Source organism: Amia ocellicauda, chromosome 21, assembly GCF_036373705.1.
Source record: "Amia ocellicauda isolate fAmiCal2 chromosome 21, fAmiCal2.hap1, whole genome shotgun sequence".
NCBI lineage: Eukaryota > Metazoa > Chordata > Actinopteri > Amiiformes > Amiidae > Amia > Amia ocellicauda.
This window is the reverse complement of record NC_089870.1, coordinates 6,481,698-6,506,948: the sequence shown is the minus strand read 5'-3', so window position 1 is coordinate 6,506,948 and position 25,251 is coordinate 6,481,698. Positions and strand designations below refer to the sequence as shown.

General features: G+C 42.3%; 2 protein-coding genes across 4 annotated transcripts; one reads left to right on the top strand and one right to left on the bottom strand.

Annotated features, from left to right (window-relative positions):
• The first annotated feature begins 819 nt into the window (after positions 1–819).
• Positions 820–7,922, top strand: LOC136716761 (uncharacterized). 2 transcript variants are annotated; one of them, XR_010805148.1, is made up of 8 exons: positions 820–1,124; positions 1,633–1,778; positions 1,978–2,335; positions 3,238–3,401; positions 3,636–3,765; positions 5,585–5,668; positions 6,084–6,271; positions 7,004–7,922. XR_010805148.1 is itself a non-coding variant. In XM_066694130.1 (7 exons), the coding sequence occupies exons 3-7, from the start codon at positions 2,060–2,062 to the stop codon at positions 6,204–6,206; spliced, it is 777 nt and encodes a 258-aa protein (XP_066550227.1). In that variant the 5' UTR covers positions 820–1,124; positions 1,633–1,778; positions 1,978–2,059; the 3' UTR covers positions 6,207–7,922. The 2 variants fall into 2 exon arrangements, 1 of the variants encoding a protein (XP_066550227.1); XM_066694130.1 differs by having other exon boundaries at positions 6,084–7,922.
• LOC136716760 (SERTA domain-containing protein 2) lies at positions 7,918–25,210 on the bottom strand. Of its 2 annotated transcripts, none has more exons than XM_066694128.1 (2): positions 24,867–25,210; positions 7,918–12,925 (listed from the first exon to the last, which is right to left on the bottom strand). In XM_066694128.1, the coding sequence occupies exon 2, from the start codon at positions 12,919–12,921 to the stop codon at positions 12,100–12,102; it is 822 nt and encodes a 273-aa protein (XP_066550225.1). In that variant the 5' UTR covers positions 12,922–12,925; positions 24,867–25,210; the 3' UTR covers positions 7,918–12,099. The 2 variants fall into 2 exon arrangements, with proteins under 2 accessions (XP_066550225.1, XP_066550226.1); XM_066694129.1 differs by lacking the exon at positions 24,867–25,210 and adding an exon at positions 17,087–17,206.
• Between the last annotated feature and the right edge of the window lie 41 nt (positions 25,211–25,251).

Here is a 25,251-nt window from a genome sequence, read left to right as displayed (position 1 = left end):
ACACAGTTTTGATAACTGAATGTACGGTGGTATTTTCACTCAGGTAGCCACCCATCCCACACGGCAACATGCTTTTTAAATTGTGCCTCATACACGATACAGATCTATTATTTTGAAAGGTACTGGAGGAATATATGTGTAATTCAGATCAAATACATTTACTGAATAAAGTTTAGCCTGCTGAGGGCTCGGTGGATAATATCAGCAGGTACTACCAGCAATAAATAAATAGCACAAAATAACAAAACAAAAAACAGGGCTAATGCACAATGAAGAAACATGTGTTGCCAAATCAATGAATGTATAAGACAAACAAAACCAAAATAAAAGTATGTATTTTGAATATGTAGCGACCTCTCCTGCCTCCAAAATGAAAGTGCAACTGTAGTTTTTCATCCGTGTAGTCGTAGTGCAGACCAACACCACATATGCGTATAACGCCCTCAACTGGAATGGACACTATTCTATATGCTTGTATTGTATAGTTATGCGAGAAATGATGCAGAACTATGAACGTCCCGTCCGCCCATTCGGTTGCGTTTTCTCTTTTCTCTCCCCGTTTGGACTGCAGCCGAGCAGGTACGGTCGTGCTCGAGTAGCGCAGACGTCCGCAGATCTGCGCGGGTCTGCGCTGCTCCGCCAATGGGATCGCCGGGATTCTGAAGATCACACAAAACAGACGAATGAATAAAGTAACCTGTCCAACGCAACCACCCCAAGCCAAGGCATCGTATTTCAGTGAACACAGCGCACGGATTCCCATCAGATCAGACGCACCAGCCCCGTCGCACAGATTGCCGGTCGTGCACCCACCTCTCCCCGGAGCCCCGCCCCCTGGGAGGACGGAAGTGCGCCGCCCGCACCTGTCCGACAATCACGCCGCGGCACAGGTGCGCCCATCGCCCATCGCCCCTCACCTCACTACTGCACGTCTCTGTTTCATTCCTCGTCGGACGCGAGTCTTAAGTAGTGATCAGATCATCAAGAAATGAAGCGATTTCACATCAGACAAGTCCAAACACAGACTAACCGACTAGTGCATTTTCACTTTTGATGACCACATTCTTACGTGTACTCTGGATCAAATCTGCCCGATCACAACCAGGAGTTCATGATACCCAGAGGTAATTACTGTTTAATTGATGCCCATCTTAATGATTATGTGATGTATCTGTTCAGAACTATGCTGGAGCTACTGCAGGGCAGTAATATTCCACATTAACACCGTAGCTGTAAATATATACTGGCAGTTAAAGTTGAATATCCATGTTAAAAGAAAATCTAACAAATTGATATATTTGACCAATGTTCAACTACTAACGTGAGTTTCAGTTATCCTGTAATGATCCTTTATACAGTACAGTATACAGAATGTACAATGATATATACACTCTTACAACAATAAGACTAACATATAAATAGTTGTACGCATAATAATAATAATTATGAAAGGTGGGTGCATTTCGCAGTTGCTTAAATATGCGGGGGATGAAGGCGAGGAAATTGGGCAATAATAACCGAGGTTTCTATTGATGCAACAGTGTATTGCAGGCAGTACCTCTGTGTGTGAGTGTCGGCTTGGCAACATGTCCAGTAGCTGAAAGATCCCCTGCACTTCTGTCTGTTTTATAGGTCAAAGGATATTATGAAAAGGAAAGGTCACGTTGGAGAAAAATGTAGCCAAAAATAAGTGATGTCGGCGCTCCTACCTTGCGTAAAACAGCGCACTCGTCATTTACCTGCAATGTAGAGCGAACTTCCCATCGCCAACACTGGAGGTAAGATAATATTACAAAATTGCAGTTATTGCGTGGGGGGGTGGGGGGAAGCTTTGTGGCAAATGGGAATGTGCTGAGTTTTGTTCACACAGCACAAGATAAGGTTATCTCACTAAGGTACCGATGCATTTGATCCGGATTAGAAATGCCAGTGTAAACGCGCAGATTCATTTTGCTTTCTCTTTTTACTAACATACAGACTCGACAGGTTGAAGGAGAGGCAGCCGTCCAGCACATACAAGGACAAGTTCTTCCTCGTCTTGAACATTCATTTAACAGCAATGAATCCGTCTTGGGACAGCGGTTGGAACAGCAGCCGCACATCTGGCGCAAACATTGGAGAATGCGCAGATGCGTCTGCGGTTTTTAACGGCATGGAGGAGTTTCAGCAGCCGGGCACTGACCCCAGAGACAGATCCTTCGGGGAATGGGGCTCGTTTAACGACTGCGATGAGTTTGCAGACGGCAGCTCACCCACGGAGATAATGACACCAAGAGACACGTCAAACACAGATGCTCATTCCAAACAGGTGTTGGAGACCAAACTACAAACGGAGGTTAGAACATGTGTTGGTTTGTTACAAAGGATGCCTGAAGTTGCTTTATCTACGAGGATGAAAGGTTTTCATCCTTAATCCCAATATGTGATTGTTTAACCTCTCAGGTTGCTGTTTTCCCCCCATATCCCTTAAAGTTTCCACCGACTGATTCTGAGTAGAACATATCTACCACTGCCAATGGATCACAAATTAGGTTGACTGCAAGACCTAGATCATCAGTGAAAGCAGTGTTTCTCAATTCTGATCCTGGAGGACCTCCAACCCTGATGGGTTTTGTTCCAACCAAGTTCTCAATTACTTAATTGAACTAATTTTTTACTTACATTTTCCTTTAAAAATTGTGTAGCTAATAAAAAGTTAGTTTCTAAATAAGATAATCAGTTCAGTATACAATTTGAGACTGAATTTAAAACTCCTACTGCTTAAAATAATGAAAAGGCTAAGGTTTAGGAAATTATTACTTAAATTAAGGGTTCAATTAAGTAATTCAGAGGTCTGTTGGAACAAACAGTCAAGAATTAATGTTAATAACAGTTTAGTTTTGTCACCTATTGATTTAATTGGGAAGTTGTCTGTCTTATTCAGTCCTTTAGCTGTAGTTCAGCTGTTACTCCTTCAGTTCTCATAGTCACCTTTAAAATACGACAACAGAGTATAGCATCTGTGACTGCACTCTAGATCTCCATATAGAGTTTCTTTGTTTTTCTAATGCAATCGTCCCTTGGGGCAAAGTCTGATTTCACTAATGAGAAAACAACATATAAGCTTAAGGGTGGTTATATATAGCCTACGTGACGTCTGTTGTTAATGTTCCCTTTGTTACTTGTTCCCAGGTTATTTCTGGGGAATGGATGCGGCTGTTCTCGTTGTCATGCGTCTTTGTGTTTGTAATTGTTTAGGATGTCCGTGTTACCAGTTACGGGCAAGTTTTGCAGGCTTGCTTCCCTCTCCCTCTCTGCTCTGTGAGCGCTGCAGAGATCCACTGGGAGCCTGGGCTGCTCTCCGACCTCCTGGAGCCCTCCCCAGGGGAAAGCCCCTCTGATGCCCCAGCCCAGCTTCCATGGTACTTCATATTTCAATCCATTGATTTACTTGACAACAAAGACTGGTTTGTAGGGGTTAATCTAATCACACAATCTAATCTAAAAGCCTGGAGTTTCATTTTAGCCAGTGAGTGGGCATTTATTTTCCACTGTTCAAACTGCCCGTTCCTTTAGACATAAATCAGGGGTGGTTTTTGCCCACAGTGGGCAGGAGGGTTGTCTGTGATTTCAGGTGGTTTTGTTGTTTGTTTCAGTTGCGATGGTGCCACCTTGTGGAGCTGTGTGCAAGGTGACCTCCGCACGCTGGTCCCTACAGATCACTGGACACACTCCCGCAGTCACAGGTCACTGCTGGCCGCTCTCAGAGTCTCGCCAGGGGGAGAGGTATGAAATTAAAAAATAGAAATTAAAAAAATTGTATACACACATCCCTATTATGGAGTGCATTTGATGATATACCATTTATAAAAACAAATGGCATTCTATTATATTTTAGTTTTGTGCAGCCACAACAAATTAGTGTATAAGTTTTATTTATTTATTTATTTTTCTACATTTTCTGTGTTATTGTGTTGTTCTAACATGGTCACTAGTATTAAATGCTTTAACAGTCTCTTAACCTGAGACTCTTTGTGACCAACAGAGGGAGCTAAAACCCTGCAGCTCAATGACTGATGCAACTGTCAGGTGAATCAATTGTGAATGCTTCAGTGAGCCAACAAAGGACATTCTGGATTGAAAAGGCATTGTAAACTGGACGCCTGCTTGAGTCCAGCTGCATTTCAGCAAACTCTGTTCTGATATCTATGCACGCCGTCATAAACTGCGTTGAAATGAAAATCAAACTAAATAAATTCACCGGGTTCTTGCAGGAAATGCATTTCTCAAGTGAATCGATTGTATTCTGATATTTATAGCACACAAGCATGGCCACAATGTGTACGATGTTCCAGTCTCATCAATATTTAAGTGAAACACTGTGAAAATACAACATGCATATACCTTTGCTATAAAAAGAATTGGGGAAAAAACAAGCAGGATTTTGTCTGGGCAGAAATGTCGCTTTTTGGACAAGAGTTTGACGGCACTGACTACAGAGAAACCACTTGGTAGTAAGAATGCATCTAGCCTTTCTTAAGAGACTATCAAGTGGTTTAAACATTTCCTAAGAGTTAGCACCTAATGGGCTAGCGTGTCCACGGCAGATCGATAATTGTAAACAAGGATCGCTATCTGTATGGAAGAGTTTTCCATTTACAGGCAGTGTTTGCGTTGCCTGCTGTAAGATCTAATGGATGCCTCTTACAATTTGTTGGCAAGTGGCTGTTGTAATTCTAGACTTTCAGCTGCAACTATCAGCAAAGGCAGTTAATGAAATATTCAAAAGGGGATGACATACATGCTTTTAAACAGACCCTTTAAGCATTTTTGGCATCTTAAAAGGAGCTGGGCAACTACGAAACAATTGTACATCTTGGCAAATCCGAGACTGAGCATAGATGTGAATACAAAAGCTCTGCTTTGCTCAGAGAAGATCCTCAGGTTAAGGTAACGTAAATACAAAAAGACATTCAACACTCTCCTGCATATCACAAATGTTAAACCCAGAATCTGGCAGCAGGTTTCCATTTGGATATCTAGAAACCTCTCATTATAGATATCTATATAATCATCAGCCCATGGATGGAGGCCTCCTCCAGATGTTTCCAATTGCTTCAATCAACCTCCATTTTCCATGTCACGTATGCAAATTGAATTTAATCTTCCCATCTTCTATGTGGCCGCCTTTAAGGTCTTTTTTCATGTTTTGGGATCCATTCGATAGCTTCCTTTGTCAATTTGTGATCTGTTCTTCCTGTAATGCACCCAGCCCATGGCCATTTTAACGTTTTCCCTCTCGATGATGCCACACATTTTGGTTTGTTCTCAGACCAAAATCAAATCAAAATGCTTATACAGTAGTGATTGGCAATGGGTTGATGTTATGATTCAGTCAGGGCCTTTTTCAGTATGTTTTCCTTTCATTTAACTGCTTTTAATTCAAGACGGTTACAGTGCTTGCTGGTTGTTTTCAGCTCATGTGGTGCTTCAGTCTGACTGTGGACTGTATGCCTTCCTTTTGGCCAGCAGGCTGTGTCTGGCTCTTTCTTGTCTAGGTCTGTCAGCGCAGACGCTCATGTCTTTCCTTCGTGTTGCCATGTAGAGTCCAGCGCCTGTGGAGGAGGAATCTCTGGAGAGCAGCAGGGAGTCTTCGTCCCCCTCCAGCAAAGAACTGATCCAGACCAAGGTGAGAGAAGGAGATCAGGATTTGTCTTTATCGGAATTTATATAATAATACTCACTTGCCATTTGCCACTTACTATACAAAAAACATGCATCTTCCCTTTAATATTTAAAAAGACCCCTGAAGTCACGTCACCAAAAATCTGTGCTGTTCCGCCCAACACACTGTATGGGGGAGAAAATCCTTCATTTTAAGGAATACTTCCACAGCCAAACCTAAAAATGTAAATAACAGATTAATGGTATATGTGAATGTGACGGGGTTGTAATATTCATGTGTGTATGGTGGGCTGCCCATATAGGCTCCCCAAAGAGAGGATCTGAAAGCCTGCTGTAGGAATGGGCCGTAGCTTGACTGTGATAATTAATCACTCTTTTGTTTTGTGGTTTTTGTTCTTGTTCTCTTCTCCGCACCGCAGTTGCTGGGGCCTTCCTGTTCCCCAAACGCCCCCCACTTTCTCTACCAGATCTCCCAGCAGTGGCTCACCAGACAGCACCTCCAGCTGCACGTGCACAGCAACAAGAAAGGCTACTTGTTCTGACTAGCTCTGTTTGTCCCGGAGAACCAGAGGACTAAAGTGATCATGTTGACTAGGAGTATATTTATGTAGGTTTATATTTTTTTATATATATACTTGTTGGTTGCGAAACATCAGTAGAATTCAGTATAGAATGTAATTTTCCTTCTTTTACTCAAGAACAGGTGATAGTGTCATAACTGTGGTGCTTGAAGATATAGATATGAGTGCTTTTTACACACATGCTACATACACTAAGGTGCAACTTTCTTCTGATCGTCGTTGGTTTCAGGCTTTTAATTTTTACTTCCCAATTCTTTAAATATCCCTTACATCTTGTTTGGAAGATAACTTCCCACATATATTTTGAGCACATTTTTGTCTAAGGTTAAGAATAGGGGTGTTTTGTTATTATTTTCTTGTTAGCAACATATATATATATATATATTGTATTTATTTTTTCATATCAAAGTTGTGTGATAAACTGTGATTGTGTTGTGATTGAAGATGTACACCATTCAGTCACTGTCACAGGGGTGAAACTTCATGGAACAGACTTGAATTGTACAAGAACATCAGTGAGAATCAGCCAGGCCTTAGGCAGGGCTGAAGATCTTATGAAGGCTGGACATTTCAAACCATATCATGCACATATTCTTTGTGGTCTTTTAAATTGTGTGTTAGAACCCCCTCCAGCAACTTTGTGTTGCCACGGCAAGTTTGCTCCTCAGTGTTCAGGTTCTGCTCTCGTGTGGTCGCTGGTTCTCTGGCATCTGTAAATGTTAAGGTTCAAAATTCTGATTATCTCCTTGCTTCTGTAGGACAAGGACATTGCTGCCCCTTAAGAAAGGACCCAAAGGAATCGCTGTATGACTCAGATTCCTTGTGCATATAGACGTTCTGTTTGCCATGAACACTGGGAGAGAAATCCTTCCGAGTTAATGGGCTGTTGGACCTGAAAGGAGCTGTAGCCGAGCAAAACGTAAAGACATGATGACGTGTGCATAACATCTCCTCTGGTCAAAGGTCAACAAGCAGCCCGTCCTATACGTTTTACTGGAGACTCTTTTGGTTCTCTAATAAACCTCCATTACTGCTTAGACTATTTGTTGCTAAATTCATGTAAGGCAAAAACCAAAAATAAAATAACCTCTAAATCCCTACGGTCCGTGCGTTAGATAAAACAGACACCATTCTCGTTGCTGTGCAGCTCAGGAGCCGTGTTGTTTTTGTGCCCCTTGGAAAGAAATCAGGCCTCTCAACCCAGCCAGATGATCTAATTCGCAATACTGCCTTGAAGAAGTTTCTATGGCCTCTCTCCAGCAGATGGCGACAGGAGGCTTTTTTCCCTTCTCCCTCTGCTCGTCATATGACTTTTCTGTGCTTGAAATCTAGTTCAACCTTCATTTATTTTGCTGCCACACAGCACTTTTTCCCAGTTTTGTTTATCACTGTCGTTTCACAATGCAACGATAAACACAGAGCCTGTACAGTCCTAATGGCACACTATATGGATACTGCTCTTGTTCTTATTTAGAAGCGGTTTCAATAGTTGCATTAAGAACCAAGACCATAATGTAACCAATGACATAAACAGCAAATCCAATGACAGTTGTGCATGTGCCTCCAGAGATGAGAGCTCTACCACAAATGTAAAAGCAATAAGAGCAGCTTTGGGTTGCAAGAACTGAAGCATCCTTTTGCAAAAAAAAATTAAGAATATACACAATGTTGGTGTGATTTTGTTTCATTTTGTCTTTTAATTTTATATTGAATGATCTGCTACAATAATATTGCATAGGATATAAAGGTGACAGCGCTGTAAAAAGATGTACAGAACACACAAACACACAGATCGGCATCTATTATAATGCTACACACTTACCAGAGACCAAAATTAAAATCCTTGCAAAAGAACATTCACTCATGCAGTGTAGTTAAAGGTCCACATCAGTCATTGTCCTTTGCTTTTTTATTTTCAATCACTCTAGTGTGGCTGGTAAACAACAGTGTGCTAAAATGAGAGAGCGGACTTGCCGACGAGATTCAAAATTATGGAGTCAGCTTTCCAGAGTAAAACACGTTTATATATTGCACTTAGGACATTAAAGTGAAAAAGAAATCTTAGCATTTATATATATATTTTAACAGCATTCTGGAAAGGTTTATAGAAGAGGTACTCCATTATTTAACAAACCAATCTTTTAGTATGTGGAGCGTCTTCAGGTGTGCTAATCAACCTCACATTCCTAGTTCAATTCAGATTTTAATGGCGTGGTCTTGCTTCTGTTCTGTGTTTTTATTTTTAAGAGTACATAATACTGAATACCGCTGCATACCCATGTTGGCTGGCTTTGCTCTCCTCAAAACAGACTGCAAAAAGGAAGAAAAGGAGCGGCTTTTCATGTTGTTAAGCCATGCCAATGCTACTTTAAGTGTAATATGAAGCGGAAACCTTGAGAAGATTGTAATGCCAAAAAAACACCAGGAAACACCATGATAGGGTGACAGGAGGAAGTCTAGGTGTAAGGATTACTGTCCCAACACAGAACAGGCCACAGTTTCACTAGAGCAGGGCTTGGGAGTCCCACAGTGCCAGTTATGAAGAAAAGACTGTGAACACCTGCAGCATACACTACCTGTGAAAGGGGAGGAAGATCTGGTGGGATCAGAAGTATTGCCCAATGCTGAGTTAGTAAATAAAAACAGGAAATATTCAATAATGTCACTCCTCGTGTCCGGGTGTGCCGGTTGGTGTGCTTGGAAAAGTGATGGGTCGTGTTGTGGAGGGTGTTTCTCAAGGCCCATCGCCAAATATTCACAGAATTGCCGGGACGTTGGAAGAGGGAAAGCAGTGACTCGGCTGAAGTCAGTTATTTGACAAGCTGCCAGGTGTGCCTGAAAACTGCACCAGTGTTTCACAGTCTTTTCATTGACTAGAAAGAAACCTTTTTATATATGTAAGAATGCATCTTATAAATCCTCATAAAAGGGACACAGGCAATAGTTAAATAAAAACATTCCCAATAAGTACAAAAAGAAAAATCATGATCAGTAACAAATTAAATATATACAAACATATTTATACACAATCACAAATTGCAACAGAAAATGGCAAGTGAATGGAAAGTTCTCAGAACCAATGGGCACCAGCATTTTCTGCAACCCGCCCCAACAATTAGACTGAACCGTCACCATTGTTAAATAAACACAATATATTATCTAAAATCTTTTGTAATTAGATTAAAAACAAAACAAAAAAAAATAATGATAACCACACAGAAAATATCTAATTACAGTATGTACAAAATAAAACCTTACAAAGCTTATACAACTTTTTCAACTCATCCTTGCATGTGGCAAAGTCCGTTTGCCCACTTTGCAGTAATGAAGGTCAGGCAGAGAGAATGCACATCTGAAGAACAGCATCCTGGGATTGGTTTTAAAGTACGGAAAAGTTCTCAAACGCAGGGGCTAAAACAGATCTCAGGGGATGACATACCCAGGTATAAACTGTGCTAGAAATAATGTGTCTGCATGTGAAATTCATGTGAAGTGGATCTTGTTTTTCTTAGGGTGGTTAGCATTAGCATGGTTACAATGTCTCGAGCCACAGTCGAAGGTCATGCAGAAGAAAATGGAAAACAGGGTGGGGACCTGGGCTGGGAGATACCGAGCCGTGCCAATTCGAGTGACAAACCACAAGAGGGAGTCGACCGCTTTTAAAAGGTTCATTTGGGGGTTCAAGCTCCAGTCCTCTATACCCAGAAACCTGAATGCTTTCTTGAGACTGCTAATTACATACACGGAGAAGGCAAAAGTCAAATAGTAATAACAATAATAATAATAAATAAGCTAGTTCAATACAGAGAAAGAGGGCTAGTTCATGTAACCCATTTGTCTGGGAATAAAAAGGAAGTACTTGATCAAAAAGAAAAATCATGTGATTCCTGGTTCCGATTTGGAAACACAGTCTTATGATTATGAGGAATCTTTTCCCAGTCCCAAAGCAAACCCTGCAATCCACCAAGCTGTGCAGGCTCAGGCTGCTGCCGAGCCCGGCTTCCTCCAGCATTTGTTTTCAATCTAACAAAGAGGGGCAAGCTGCGGTCTCCTCCCACGTGTGGTTTGATTGGCCGCTCGGGAAGCTATGCTTAATAATCATGAGGGCCCCCTCGATGGGCAGGAACTAAACACAGGCATTAGTGGAAGCCTGTCCCCTTTTTGGCCAGCAAGCCCCTCCACGTGACGCGGTGGCACCTCCCCCACTCCCGCCACCACCACCACCCTCCCTGCTCCAGTGCAAACAGCTTGGAGACTGGCAGGATGCCATTTGTTGTTAGGAGTATAGATCACTTGCAACTATCCGAGTAAGGCAGGGGTTTGGATTCTCTGATTTGACCTAACAAAAGAGAATATACAGCGATACCCCTTCCTTGATCAACTAAAACAGAAAAACTCAAACACAGCAATGAAGACACGGTGCCCTTTGACAGGGACACCAGCAAATGCCACAGGAATATAGAGAATGCAGGTCTCTGCGTTCAGAAATGTGTAGCCCCCAAGCCTTCTCTGCAATCTGTTTTCCACTCTCAGTCAGTTTGGGTAGCAATCAGTGCCAAAACATCGCGTCCATGAGCTTTGAGTTCTAATGGAGGGCGGGAAAAGGGGGGATAGGGGTGGCGGTGTAAAAAAAACTAAAACTAAAAATACTTTAACCAGCAAATTCCCTTTTACAGTACAATTACTACGCTGGAGCGTAACTGATCATGAAAAACTCAAAATAGAAATGCTCTTGACCCAAGCAAAATCTCTTCATGTCCTGTGCTCTATTCATTCTCTCTCTTTCATGATATACAGATGTGAGTAGTGGTATTAGAAGGGATCTGTAGGAGGACCGAGTGAAAAAGTGTCAACACCCTCGACTGCCATCAGCAAAATGTCCTTTTCCGAGGACAGATCACATTGAATTAAAATGACGGAAGAAAATCAGGTGAACCGGTAGGATTTTTACAGGCAATTGCATACAATTTGTGAGTCCACAGTGTAAGGTGAAACAATGCGTCTTTTTTTGTTTCCTCCTGTAGGCACATTTTTAAGACATTTTTGATTAGGGTTGCTATAGAGACTATAAATTTAGCTCAAATCAGGATTCTGGGTTTTCTACAAATTCTTAAAGGTACCAAAACAAAACATCGGAGTTAATACTGCTCGCCAATGGACACTGGGTAAAAAAACCATAATTCCAAACTGCCTATCTACAGCCTTTATAAAATACTTAATATCTAGCACTGAAAATATGAGTCTTTGTATAAAGAGAAAGCTCTTGAGTTTGAGAACAAACAGCACTCACTGCAGATTGATAAGTCTGGAGAGGTAGTGTTAGGCTTATCCATTGAGTGTCCCTGTCTGCTTTGAAACACAACCATCGCAAATCAAAAAAAAAAAAAAAAAAAAAAAAAAAAAGTGTGTCATGTGGTAGAAATACATATTAAAAATTGTTTACAAAAATAAATAGGTCATATCCATTCGAAAAAAGCTAAAAGATTCTCTCCTCGTTTCACAAGTTTTCAATTGTTTGTTTTATACAGTTGCATCTGTGTTTTCAATTAAAGTGAATAAACTGCACATGAAAGTACAATAAGTCTCCGTAATAAATATAAATACTCCTCTAAAGTAATACTATTTCGTTGCTGCTGCTGTTGTTACATTAGTATGTGTTCAAGCTCGGTTCGTTTCAAATTGCACCAGCTTCCAAACAGGCTCTGAAACGTGCAGTGATTCTACAGTAGGTGCATTTCATGTGCGTCGCTTCTGTCTGACATATAAATAGTTTAAGGTCATCTGTATAAAAATATAAATATAAATGTGTGTAGTAAAAACAATCTATTATTCCCACCCAACCCCCAGGTCAACTTCAGGAGCCCACTAGGATCTCCATGATGTGGTCCAGATCATTCAAGTCTGTGATGCAGATCTGAATGCCGCTGGCCGAGGGCGAGCTGCAGGTTGGGAATGATTTGAGGCCGTCTTCAGCTGGGGGGGCGGGGAAGGCCAGGACGGAGGAGAAGTCCGACGAGTCATACATGGAGGTGTCGATGTCCTCGAAGATGTCGTCGAAGGCCAGGTCCGTCAGGTAGCTGGTCGAGTTCGTGATCTCGAAGGAGCCAAAGAGGGAGTCAGCCCGGGGGTCCGTCAGCTGGCTGCTACATTCTTCTTCCAGGGAGGAGAGGGACGGGTCCGCGGAGAAGGAGGGCGATAAGGAGGGGAAGCACGGCCCCTCTTCGCTCTCGGCACAGCCAGGGCAAGCCGGCAGAGCCCCCATGTCTTCTGTAAAGCCCACCTCTTGCAGCAGGGAGCTGACCATTTGAGACGGGGAGCTGTCGGGCACAGCAGCCAGGGAGCTCTCCGAGGGCACGGGGGGCAGCTCGGGGGTGTGCATGGGCGTGGCCGGGCTGCACACGCCCTCCCTGGAGCTGGGCGCGAGCGGCGGGTCGCCCCCTTCCTGGCGCATCTCATCCTGGATCTGCCGCAGCGTATTGGCCAGCAGGACGGAGCGGTGCAGGCTGGGCTCCACGCGCGTGTGGCAGCTCTGCAGTTTCCTCAGACACATGTCCAGCACCAGCTGCCTCTGCTGCAGGTAGGGAAGGGCCCGGCCAGAGTCCAAGGCACGCGGGATCCCAGCGCCCATGCTCTCCTCGTTCTCACTCAGCTTGCGTTTCACTCCTCTACCCAACATGTATCTGGGGGGACACAAACGAGAACAACACTGTTCATAACCAAATAAATCAACTCAAAGGGCACACAAATGACCACACTGTACACATTCATATAGACCGCCTGGTGGCATGTGGTTTCTTTCACCTGCACAAGATGATGTTCCAATTGCCAATTTGTTTCAAGGCCGGCAGTTAAGCACTTCCATGGCTGCATATTAAGGTGGTTAGATTTCTGTTTGATTGGTACACGGCCCTTGCCTGTAGCAATGAATGCCAATCTTGCAAGACAAGGTGCCAGCTGCACCGTAAATGCCAGGTGTGATGCTTGACAGATTTCTGTAAACATGTTCTTTTAAGTATGACTGAAAGTCACTAGACACTTTGCAAGTATCAGTTTATGTGTTAAGGAAGCTTTAGAAATAAAGATACGTTTCGGTTTCCTTTACTGAAAATGCATTTTAAATAACAGCAAAGCAAAAATAAATGGAAAATAAACGGTTTGTTTCATGTGGCATATACAATGTGTTGATAACAAATGTTCATATCAATTAGCCTACTTAAATCTGAAATTAAATAAAAATAATAGTATTTACAAACAGATTGTCACAGGAAAGATATTTTTATTCTTTCCCCCCAGTACCATGATGCTTATTGTGAGGCAGTTTCCAATGTGCAGATGGAGCAGAACTTTAAAAAAAATCCAGAATTTAATTAGATTCAGAAAAATCAATTCATATAGAACCAGAGATTTCAGAATTTCTTGCAACTATCCCGACCAATTAAAAAAGATCTTGGCCAATATAAGACATCAACAAAGGAAAAATACCACTCAAGAGTTTGCACAGCCATTTGTGTTAAAAGGAAACAAAGGGTCTCGACCGGTCGAATGGCCCAAGTGGTTCTTATGTATTAACCATCCTTCCTCTGTACCTGTCTCTTCCCGCACTAGTCAGCAGAGTGGGAGCGCTGCCGCAGCCCACAGGCACAGTCTCAAGGGCTTCTCTCCAGCAGGAGGAATGGGTTTTGAGTGGATCACGCTGGTCACCATGGCGATTCATATCAATCTACCTACCATGTCAGTTAGAGAACCGGTCTCTGTGCTTTGCCAGGCGCACTCTACGGTCTGCTTTTTTGTAGACTTTGCACAAAGCGGTGCTGTATAGAACACAAACGACTGATGAAACTCAGAACTGAAGTGGTTTAGGAGGGCTTCTTACAGATGTATATTCCTGCAGCTAAAATTATGCATGTGTGTAAGTTTGTGTTCATGTGTGTTTGTGAATTTGAAAGTAGTTTGATACAGACATCCTAAATGTTCATAAGTGTTGCTCAAAGACTGCCCCAAATTAGTCAATAAACAGCCCCCCTGGAGCCCAGCCCAAGTTCATCCAAACCTACTACTTCTACACCAGTGAGTTTTCACAATACACAAGACACGGTGTAGCATCTGCACCCATTCAGACCGATCCCATTCTTTGCTTTCAGTCTGCTGTGTTTCACAAAGCAAGAAAGAGCTGCTCAAACCCTGCGCTACAGAACTAGAGAGAGAGCGAGAGAGAGAGAGGGAAAAAAAAAAAGTGCAAGACCGAGAGAGAGTGACAAAGAGCGAGAAGAGAGGAGAAGGGAAAGCGAGAATGTGCCCAGAGGATTTCTGTGTTATGTAAAGGAGCAGAGTGTCTGTAGCGCGAACGCAGCTGCACTGGGGCCACTCTGTGAGGAGAAGTGTGTTCATAGAGACCACGCAGGAACACATCACCAGCCCCTCGCAGGCTGCATGCCACAATTAGACGTCTCCAGGTGCTTCTGATCCCACAGTCCAGCGCCTCTCTGTCCAGTTTCTCTACTGGCAAACCTGCTCACTTTACACCAGCTCTGGGACCCTTCACATTCTACCATTGCTATCGTTTTCTTTTCTTTTCTATTCTAAGGAAACAGGATAGTCGTAGCTGCCATCCAGCCCCCGGACAAAGACCAGATTTGGGAAACTCATAAGAATAATGTGCTGGACACTTCCTGGTGGTGGATTCAGTCGATCTATCCACCAGACTAAATTAATCAAGTAAAAGCAAGTCCCCACTTTCATGAATCAAATCATGCACAAGAACTTGCATAGTTTAGTCTAACATTCAGCTACGCCAACTCAATTCATCTTACAAAACACTAAACAAAAGAGAGGAAAAAAAACAGTTGACAAATTAAGACTTCTGGGTTTATATTCATTAGTCGACCGGCCCCATTTAAAAAAAAAAAAAAACAAGAACTAGTTAACTGCGAGAGACGGGCTTTCTTGACAAGTACATGTTAGCACGCACTTAGGAGCAGTAAACAGGAAGCTGGGCGTTCGCAGCCCTTTCTTTCTTCCTTCATTCACTGCAGGCAGTTTGTGCGGCCACTGTTCATTCATCACACAGCATTATGCCACAAGACAGGGGCAGCCCCAGTGTGAACTGTTCTTCATTTGTGCAGATGAAGCAGGAGGCACACTTTCAGGTTGGAAAGGATATGTTGCTGAGGAAATTTCACAATACTAAGGTTTTTCCTTTCTGTACATTATTGCTAGTAGATCTTCATTGTTATAGTGCCGCCATTCAATTTAAAGCTCTACAGAAACGCGTGTGAGTAATAAGCAGAAAAGCATGCATGGTACATGAAGGGCAGGAATAAACTTCATGTACTCTCCTGAATCCTATAATTTTTTGTACATCTTATCATACCTCCTTAGCCAGAATTATTTATAGTCACAGAATACACACATACACCAAACACAGTGAGAACAAGAAATTCACAATAAATGATGATACAAGTTAATATACAAGTCCTTATTATACATGAAGATCTATGAAAAAGTTAACCATGATCATATTTGAAATTACCCAATACTGCATATGCACACCCTGCTATACATTACACCAAGCCCCACTCTACAGGTTTCTGTGATTATGAAGTTCAGTTTCCAATGTGGGGTGAAATCCAAAAGGTCAGTCACAGAAAGTATATCTAGGGTACAGCAAAGGATGTGCTACAAAAATCCTAAACAGTAAATTCCACATTGAAATTTCCTAAGTCACTATGCACTTCTAGTCATATTTGTCAATGAGTTCAAGGAAAGAAACTTCAAGCGTTTCATTTTAACTATGCCACTAATTACACCACTTTCAAAGCTGCAACAATGGAAAAGATGGCAGAAGTATCACTTATAGGCCTACTGGTTTTTAAAGCTATGAACATGGTATAGCAATTCAGATTGATCCAGTGTGAAGTATGCAAGATTACACAAATGCCTTTCTGAAAGTCACAAGACCACAATCTTACGTCTTTTGGCCAGCCAAGCGCACAATTTCAGACTGAATCTGAAAGGGAAGAGATTTATTTTGAAGTGTTTAAAAGATACTTTTTTTTTTTTTTAACAATACGCCTACAATGACTTGAGACAACTTCTTCTTCCTGTTCCAGTAAAAGAAATCCAAAATAGTGAAGAAAGTCCGACACATCCTTTAGCTCAGTGATTTGAGAATCAGAATGACATTTGTTCACAAATTCCAAACATTTTCCTCAGTCTTAATATTACAACTATATCCAGTAAATATATAAATATATCCAGTGAAAATGATGACATTCAGTAAACGGTTTCAAAGTGTTCTACAAAAAGTTTTAATAAAATATCACTCCCACTAACAAGATATCAGTGCTATACTATTCAATTAGACTATTAGCTTCAAATGCAGATTTAAAAAGCAGCCAATCAAGTACAGCAGTAATATCAAACGTTTTCTTCACCCCCCCCCCCCCCCCCCCCACCCCCCCCACCCCACTAAATGCTGCTGCTATGTCAATTTGTGTAAGAAGCTGTGCTCTCTCTGTGAGACGTGGGATTTGGATTCAATAAATCGTTATACAGTCATTTGGTAATACACTTCTGCCGAGTTAATCATCCTGGGAATTTAAAATCCCGGTGGAGTAATATGTAGGCTGTGCGGCCAAACAATGCACGTCGACGAAGTTGTTCGATTCTGCTGACACGACTGCTCCCAACTTCTCTGTGCCAGAAGAGCCGGCCAAGCTCACGTAAATACTTGCGACTACTAAAATAACTTTTCAACATGTCCAGAGTGAAGTGCGCATAATGCATCCCTCCATTCATACGAAGGCGGATTTAGCTCACAACCAGAAAGCCTCCTGCCTTACCTTTTGTGTCTAATACTACCGGCGCTTCACTCGTCCTCCTCGCCGCGGAGCTGCAGGTCATGGCTAATGTAACATCGCAGCAGAAGCGTGCTGTGCGCTTTGGCACCGTCCCCGTTACTATGAAGCGCTCTGTTTAGGTTGGAAAATAACCACGGAGGAGGAGGAGGAGGAGGAGGAGGAGGAGGGGGGACATCTTTATGAACTGCCAGGGAGCAGCTGTCTCTTCCACCCGCCTAACCCCCTCCCTTGCACTCCGACAGCTGACAAACAAGCAACTACCCGGGCTGGGCTGACGTCCGCGGTTAAGCCGTATTGCTTTCTAGCTGGAAAGGAGAGGAGAGGAGAGGAGAGGGGGGCTGGGGTGGGATACAGTACAGAAAGGGGGATGAGGGGGGGAGGCAGCGAGTGCTGGCCGCTCGGAGTGGCCGCCCCTCGGACGCCCCGGGGATGGAGAGGCCCGGAGCTCATGGGGCAACCCGGGCCTGTCTATCGCTGGAGCAAGCGTCTACTTCTCCTTATTGTGCCGGTGTGGTCTGTTAATTCGTGTGTGCAAAGTCATAATTTGTTTCTCGGTCTTCCATTACTGCTAAAACGTCATATCTCAAGGTTTTTTGAAGGCACTCTGTTGAAGTGTTGTCGTTTTGTCACGTTGTTGAGACCCCAACGCGACTTTGCGCTTTCCTTTGTGTGAACAGAATAACGCGACTATTTCAACGAACACGGAGGGATAATGCTTCGATTTTTAATATACATCTCATTACCTTTTGATCATAGGGAGGGCTGCCTAATTACACGTATAAACCGTGCTTTTTACTTTTTGTTTTATTGTTAAACGTGTACACATCGATTATCGCTGCTGCTTACAGATAGTTGTGCATTTAAACTTGGCATGCAATGGCGTTTTTGACATTTTAAAATTGCTTGTTGGACAGCCCTAAACTGGAGAATCGTGGTGTAATCGATGGTACAATTGCACATGACAAATTCAGAGGACATGAATGGACATGAGAAAAACTGCTACTGTGACAATGACTCAACTCTATACACGTAAATAGACTTGCAACTCTGAAAATGCCATTTCAAACGTGGCAATATCAATTCAGATTCTCTGCCAGGAATGTATCGGTCCAACACTGCAAAATCCATTCAATATGCAAGTGTTTTCTCAACAATACATGTTGCTGCCTGGGATAAGTCAAAATAACTCACTCTGAACTGTAAACCCACAGTATTAAGATATGTTCCTTTTTACACATCAGTGATATTAACAGATATTAAAACAGAAAGGGAGAAATGAAAGGCCTTTTCCAAACACAGCATTATACACTTCTGGATCCACATACTCAGAAGATGGATAATGGTGCATAATTTTAGTTAGCAACAGCAATCTATACATGGAGCAGAATTCTTGCTAATATTTTAATGGAATACTGTAACAGCCTAGATGGTACAAGTGGGGGTGTAGCAGTCAATGTTTAAAGTGGGATTTGGAAGTCAAAATCAGCTTTTCAGCTCCACAGCAGAAAAAGGAAACATGCCCATAAAGTGGAAAACCCTTTTTATTTTTTTTTTAAAGGCAGTGGGGCTGCATATACCTTTATATTATACACTTAGTACAGTTCAGTCATCTGGTATGCATCATTAATCTTTCCGTTTAGGCATTTCTTTGTTAATGCACCTCACAAGTGCAGTAGATGATGACAGAAATTTGCCTTAAACACAGACGTGTGTATTATTTTTTAAAGTCACATTGCAGCATGTTCGAAGTCATTATGAACTCAGCCTAACTAACTGCTCCAAATGAGCTGGTTTACATTTAGCAAGCTCGTCACCTGTTAATCAGCAATCAAAATCAGAGAATGTAGGAAGGGGCATATCAGGATTACACAATAGATTGATATCAGATTGCCAAAGGAACATTTACAAGATGCGTGTCTGCAATTCATGACCAGTTGGTGACAGGGGCTATTGAATGACGGGTTCTCCGATGCTGGGCTGTGTTTTCGGGCTGGTCATTGGGCCTTCTGGTGACCTCTGAACCCAAACCTGATATGCCATTAAATGACTGTACTCCACTGTTATGTTGAAAAAAAATGCAATCTTTATTAGATATCAAGCACAGAGATGATTTCATACGCACAAGTTCGAGGACACAAAGAATATACACTTCGACAGCAAATGGGCTACACCCAGACACTCCCACTTTGTTCTGACACTCGACTACAGCTCACATCTCCCTGTGTGGTTTTTCTTCTGTCCTGCTCCCTTCCTTCCTTCATTGCTGCCCTTCATGTACCTCAAGACACAAATTATTACACATTCAGTTCAAAAGCCTTAAAAGTATCCATTGATACTGTTATAGTACATTTACTTTAGCACATTCTTCATGGTGCTTTGGTGAGACTGTAAATAAAGCTTATTCCACCTTATATGGCCTCCTACATATACTACATGTATCGCTTTAAATCCAGGCAATTTCCAAAGTGAAAGCACAGAATTAATTAGAACAATGTTCTTAATTGTGGCCCAAAAAAATGACAAGGGCACTCGCAGTTCTTCAAAATACGAGAAAGGTCACACAGGCACACGCTTTGAAAATGAAATCACTAACTGCTAAATAGAAAACTGAGACCCATAAATCCAAATATTGTTGTAAAAGCAGAAAACTCCTCCAAAGCCTAGACATATCCATCTTAGACATTCAAATAGTCTACCCATATTCAGCATTTGCCAGGGAAAACTCACAGGAAGAGCACATTTCATTACTTTTTAAACTGGCTTTATATTGTACTGCAGACTCTTCCCTATATTTCATTTTGTGCAACCTGAATGATTTGTTTTTCTCTTTTCTTCTTCCCAAAATTATACCAGCACCATAAATACTGTCACATGTTAATCCAGGCTCTTCCTCTCCCCCCAACCCCCCAGGCCTGGCTCCACAGCCTTTTCTATTCACCCACTTCAGGAATCAGAGGCAGGGCTGTGGAGGAACAGCTCTCCGCCAGCAGGAAATGGCCCCTGTGAGGGAGTGACTGTTGACAGCAGAGAGAGAGAGAAAGAGAGACTCCGCATTAATGAGTGGGCTGTACTCTGAGTCACAGAGGAGCCAGGCGGGCGGACGTCTTTATAAGGACTAATTCACCATTATTGGGCACTAGAGTTGAGCACAGGAGCCATGCATATTAGCAGCCCCAGCCCCAAACGAGTGAGTCATCTCCATGTGGCAACAAGTTAGTCATCATTTCAGTTTCAGCAGCCTTATCTACTCATGACAGTAGTACAGAAGTTGTATTTGATCCGTGGTATCCACAACCCAAATCATAGTTTCGTTTAGTTTCATATCTCGCCTCACCCTCTGCGCCTCATGTCCTGCAAGACTTTCAGAGGAGACGTTACCTGTTCAGCACGGGGAGAATTCAACTTTTTGGATTTGGCCTATTCTAAAAATAAGAACTTCACAGAGTATTCCTATCTTAATTAGAGTTAGTGATTTACTTTTAATTTGTCACTTTTCTTATGATCACATTGGTAAGTGGTGTGCAGAGACAACCACATCCTTCCTCATTCGAGATCTAGATTTAGCTTGGGGTTTTATTGGGAATCATTTTGGGGACCAGGTTGTAGTGCTGTGTGATGCACCATGCAGACCTACTTTCTGGACAGCTGGGGTGTGTTAAGACATGATCAAGTTGAAAGATCTGTCTATTCCATTTCAAAATAACTTCTACACCTTGAAGGATTTGCGACACATGCAGTGTTCAGTTGCTTGTGGGTGGAATTAAGCAACAGGTATAGAGTTCAATTTTCTTCCTACTATACCAATCCAGTTGGGATATTTCACATCACTTCGAAGTGCGTAGGCCACAACTTCATACACCCTCCTACTGCCCTTTGGACCCAATCTCTAGTAGGAGGATACTAGGAGTAGGTTTTCAGGCAGTACACACCCCGCATGCCACCTTGAACTTCAGATAACTTCAACGGAGGGACCATAAAAAGGGATACAGGACAAAAAAGGGGAAGGCAACCAAATCAAAAACGTTCAGCTAAAATTAAGCACATCTCATCAGGAAGTATATGGATAGTCATCCCACGTTAAGAAACCCGTAATTAAAATTAAAAATTAAAATGCATGCAATTTTTTATTATTTTTTTTATTATTTCTTTGTTATACTGCAGAGTACAGAACTTGTACAGAGTAACAGAGAAGTGCTTTTGCTGAAGCATGTCTTCAAGCAATGAAATCAGAGTGGCTGGTATTGAAATTAAACTCAATCAGAAGGTTCAGAAGATGTAGAATGGGATCTTTTCCTCAGGCATGGAGATGAATAAAACAAACCAATAATGCAAATGCAATAGCCGATCCCTCATAAAAAACAAACAAACAAAAAAATGTATTCTCGTTAAAGTGGCCTGCTTTCCACATTCTGTACAAAACAATCTACCTTGGCCCAAAACTACAAGTATAAATAAGCCCTAAAGAAAACTACCTATTACTACTACTTATTTTCAGTTAATGCAGTAATGTTCATTGGTTGTTAACTGGGGATTTACATGCAATTACATATGATCTAATATCTGCTTGTAGTAAATATAGTTTAATGGTTTTATTCAAAACGCTGCACCTCTCTGTTAGTATATTTTACTCTTAAAGTGCTGATTCGGCTTAGAAATAATTGACAAACTAAACCTCCTCTTTGACTATTGGCCACCATGCCTTCAGGAATTGCAAAGAAAGATACAGTCGTCCTGCAGTCTTTGCAACCAAAAAGTACAAGTATGTTTTGCAATCCTTGTTATTCATACAGTCTGGAAAACAGGGCAAAGGTTTAGTTTTTACAACCCCTTTGTGTCAAATAAAGACTTAAAAGTAGCTATACCATTTTTGTTTTCACATAGGAAGGTTCAAAGCCGGTGCCCTTGGGGCTACGAAAGATTCTGCAACTTTTGGCTCGGGTTTCTAAGCAACCATTTAAGTGTGAGTACCTGCTAATGAGTCACCGAGACCCACAGTCAGGTTTTTTTTGTTGCAAAAAGCACTGAAGTACCAGGTCTGTGGAGGTGCCACTCATGCCATCAAAACCCGTGATGATTTGCGCATACAGTCGTCCGGTTAGTCACTAGTTAGGTAAGACACAGCTCATCATATCAGGCTTCAGGGCTAATTCTTTTCACGTCAGAAGCCTCATACTCTCTCTCACAAAGATTGCTACTCGCTCTCTCCTACCCCCGCCTCAAACGGAAGTGCAGTAAGGAGGATGCTGCCCTATTCTATGATGTAACGATCCCACAACTCCCAGTGAGGCACTCAACGCCAGCAGGTGGGGATTAACCCTCATAGCTCCCTCATGTCTGAGATTTCAGAGCTGCAAGAAAGTACAGAGTGCCCGTCAGCTACTGCTTCCAACACAGAGAGCACTCCAATTGTCCAACTGATTTGAACTGTATACAATTTGGATTTCTGTGAGTTTGGAAGAGTTATGTAAAGAAACAGCGGGTCACATGTTCTGAGAAAATGTGATGTATTAGTACTCCTGAACTTTAACTTTGATATAACCTCCTCAAGTAAGGCTTCCTTTTCGCAGACAAGTTCCTCATCAGTGTCTAGATTTATAAATAGGATCTGTTAATATCATATGACAAACAAAGGGATCACCTGTGACAAAGAGAAATACTGTCCTCTTCGCCAGCAACTCTCTACCGCATTCATTGTTTTGCTGTACTACTACTACTATGCTGTAGTAAACAGAAATTCAATACCAAAAAATGTGTATTAATGTGGTAAACTGATATTAGGTGGCAGAGGATTTGAGTTTTTTTCTAGTAACCAGATTTGTGTAAGAAAGCCACTTTTTCTTTCTATGTATAGAAAGGTTCATAGAAGGATTTTAATCCTTGCATGAGCCTGCAAAATCAATTTGTTAAAGTAAATGAGACTGTTCAGGGCACCGAAGAGCAACAGCACTCATCGGCCATGTAATCATGGAGAGACATAACCTGTAAGTTACAAAGGGCTTTATGGTGCTTTCAGAAAAAATAAATGGGGGGAAATAAAAAAAGCTTTCATAGTTTGGGCATAGACACCACTGAGTCTGCAGATAGCGTAAGTTTCAATAGCACTGCTGTTTACATCAGTAAGAACGCACAAGGTCACAATTAGAAAAAACATTTTCCTGATTATAATGCACTGCACTTTTTCTTTATATACCTTCAGCAGCCGTTTCTACAAAATAAATTGACAGAACGATCTACCAATCTTCAGTAGCTTTTTTGTTTTGTTTTCAGAGGTAACCTTTGCTCCATATTCAGATAGGTGGGACAAGAAGTTAAGCATTTATCTAGAGCCTAAGACTGTCCCCCTCCCCACACAAAATGCTTTCAATTTAGGAATACCAAAAATACAAAATACCATGTCTGATGTTAACAATGTAAGTAATTGTTTTACTGTTTTGCTTTTTGCTGCCAGAAAAAATAAGAATTAAGAATACAAGTTATGAGAGCAGTTAGGAAATACTTTCAGTCCTGATCCCACCCCACCACCCCCACTACATAAAAAAAACAAAATATCAGTTCATCAGAGCAGCAGACCATCAGTCAAAAAGTTGCAAAGAACCTCATCACTGTCCTTGACCCAGAGTAAACCACCAGGAATTGGCTACAGGAGCACGATTTCTATGCCAGGTAAAAGGAAGCTTGTACCTATGTCTTTATAACCACAGTAATCAAGACTTTGTGCCATTGACAAAACAGGACCCTAGGCTAAAACTGCCTTCACTCAGGTGGGCGTCTTTAGTGCGATTCGTGGACAGAATTTGGTCAGTACCAGAAACAAGATCCATCACCTGGGCAGCTGCTTACAGAGATGGCCATATGGTGGCACTGGGAGGAATATCACTGAGATGCGTACAGATGCCCACGTCTTCAACATAATCTGTGCCATTGCTCCATCACACAGGGTCGACCTCCTTCAACTCCTACTGTGACTGTCTGCACCAGCGGTTGTCCCAGATCGAGATTTGGTAGGCGACCCCACACCATACCGAGGATTGATCCTTTGCTTCGACCTTCTTAAACATTCATGCATATATATGGACCCATGGTCAAGGCACAGCCAACTATGTTTCAGTGCACTGGCAGTCCAAAACTTAATCAACTCAGTAAAACCCTTTCTGGTTCAGTTATGAGAGACCGTGGCTTCACTCCATGGTATCACATGAGGGCTTTCATTTGGAAAACAAGACAGAACAGGCAAATGAAGCCAGTTTCAGCAAAGGATAAACCAGAGCCATACCAGCTTGGATGGAGGACACCAAGGGATGTGGATGAAACAAGGGCAAAATCCACGGTCAGTCAGTCTAAATCAGCTGAGCAACCCTTGTGCATCAACTCCCCAAAGAAAGACATTTGTCAAGAAGCGGTTCTTTTACTCACTTTTAATATGAACCAGACAGAAGCACAGCAGCTTCAAAAGATGATCATCGTCCACCTGACAAGCACAACTATAGTTAACGTAGTTACACTAGTAGTACAGCACACATCAGAAAGAGGAAGTTCATCATCTCAGAAAATCGATGTGGCACGACGACTGATATTGAACTCGAAGTGATACTTATTTTGATAGAAATTAACTAAAATAGTATAAACCGGATCTTACGTCTCGATTATTGTAAGATCTCACAATAAACGGCGATTACAGCCCGTCGTCTCCACCCCCAGATCAACTTTAAAGGCAGGTCCACTCCGGAGGGATCCAGACCCGGACGGTCCATCGACAACGTACCTTGATGCAGAACTGATTTCCGGTCGATCACTTTCCTTCGGGGTCGTGTCCGCATCCACTCGTTTTCCAGCCCGGTTTCTTCTCTTGTAGGTCGGGGGGCAGACAAATCCCTTTATTATCCCATTGCATTATCGAACAAAAGTTGGTGCAGTCTATAAAACAAAATAAAATTAAATAAACTCGGACATGTGCCAACGGTTACATTCTCCGGCGGTGTAGCTTTTGTCTGACAGGTGTGAAAGGACTATCGGTCGCCTTAAAAAACTTGTTTATCGAGGGGCCGTGTGCGAGCGACATGTTTCGCACGACTCCTTCCCGGCGACTGGCGACGGCTCCGCAGCCGCCCGGCGACGCTGTAGAATCTGCGGGAAAGGCATTCAGCTGA